Source organism: Crocuta crocuta, unplaced genomic scaffold, assembly GCF_008692635.1.
Source record: "Crocuta crocuta isolate KB4526 unplaced genomic scaffold, BGI_CrCroc_1.0 scaffold516, whole genome shotgun sequence".
Lineage (NCBI taxonomy): Eukaryota > Metazoa > Chordata > Mammalia > Carnivora > Hyaenidae > Crocuta > Crocuta crocuta.
The window spans coordinates 366129-367203 of NW_027529538.1; the positions used below are offsets into that span (position 1 = coordinate 366129).

The following is a 1075-nucleotide window of genomic DNA, read 5'->3' on the forward strand; positions in this document are numbered from 1 at the left end:
CTTAAAACACACAGTAAACATTAAATAAGAAGCAGGATTTCAAACACCTGCAACGATGAAGAAAACCCAACACAGCGATTTCACGGAGGGCTGCTTGGCGGGGGGGGTGTCGCAACATTAACGGGGTTGGTTGGGCTGAGGAAAGCTGCCTGCCATTCAGGCATCAATCAGTTGATTGCATCTCTCTCCACCGAGGATCCACATTGGCCATATCTGAGGATTCGGGGTTGCCAAAACTGGGGGGTGGGGCGGATCATTCTGGTTAGGGGCGCGGTTCAAAATCCTCCAATGCAGGGGCGCCTGGGTGGCTTAGTCGGTTAAGCGCCCGACTTTCGCTCAGGTCATGATCTCGCGGTTGTGGGATCGAGCCGCGCGTCGGGCTCTGTGCTGACTGCTAGCGCGGAGCCTGGAGCCTGTTTCAGTCTGTGATTCCCTCTCTCTCTGACCCTCCCCTGCTCACGCTGTCTCTCTCTCTCTCTCCTAGAAATAAATAAAACATAAAAAAATAAAATAAAAAAAAACACAAAATCCTCCAATGCAATAGGACAGCCCCCTCACCGCATCATTATCAAATCCAAAATATGAATAGTGGCAAGGTTCAGAAACCTGAATATGGAGAGAGCGCAGGGCAAGGGTCCTGGGTCCGCAGGCAGCTTGCGGCGCCTGGGTACCAACCGAAAGCCAGCGCCATCGAGGAAACCAGGATGGTGAGAGAGCTGGGTTGGGGTGGACGAAGGAGAGCCTTTCAGAGCCGGGTGAGTTAGTTGGAGTTCTCCCCAAAGCAGTGGGCAGCCCTTGGAGAGTTTGGGGCAGGGGAGGAAGTTAACCCAGGCAATGCGCTCAGCACATAAAGCGCTCTAATGACCCCAGTGCATCGCCACCAGCACCTGTGTAATCTATGCTCCTTTNGCTCCCGGCCCTGCCGGCCTCCTCCCTCGGCGCCGCGGCCATGGCGGCCAGCGCGAAGCGGAAGCAGGAGGAGAAGCACCTGAAGATGCTGCGGGACATGACCGGCCTCCCGCACAACCGAAAGTGCTTCGACTGCGACCAGCGCGGCCCCACCTACGTGAACATG

General features: G+C 55.8%; 1 protein-coding gene across 3 annotated transcripts in view; it reads left to right on the forward strand.

Annotated features, from left to right (window-relative positions):
• Positions 1–915: 915 nt before the first annotated feature.
• Positions 916–1075, forward strand: part of AGFG1 (ArfGAP with FG repeats 1) — a 75133-nt gene continuing 74973 nt past the window's right edge. For all 3 annotated transcript variants that reach the window (XM_077761324.1, XM_077761325.1, XM_077761326.1), the window contains exon 1: positions 916–1074. In XM_077761324.1, the coding sequence (XP_077617450.1) occupies positions 950–1074 (125 nt within the window). In that variant the 5' untranslated portion in view covers positions 916–949. The remainder of the gene's footprint in view (position 1075) is intronic.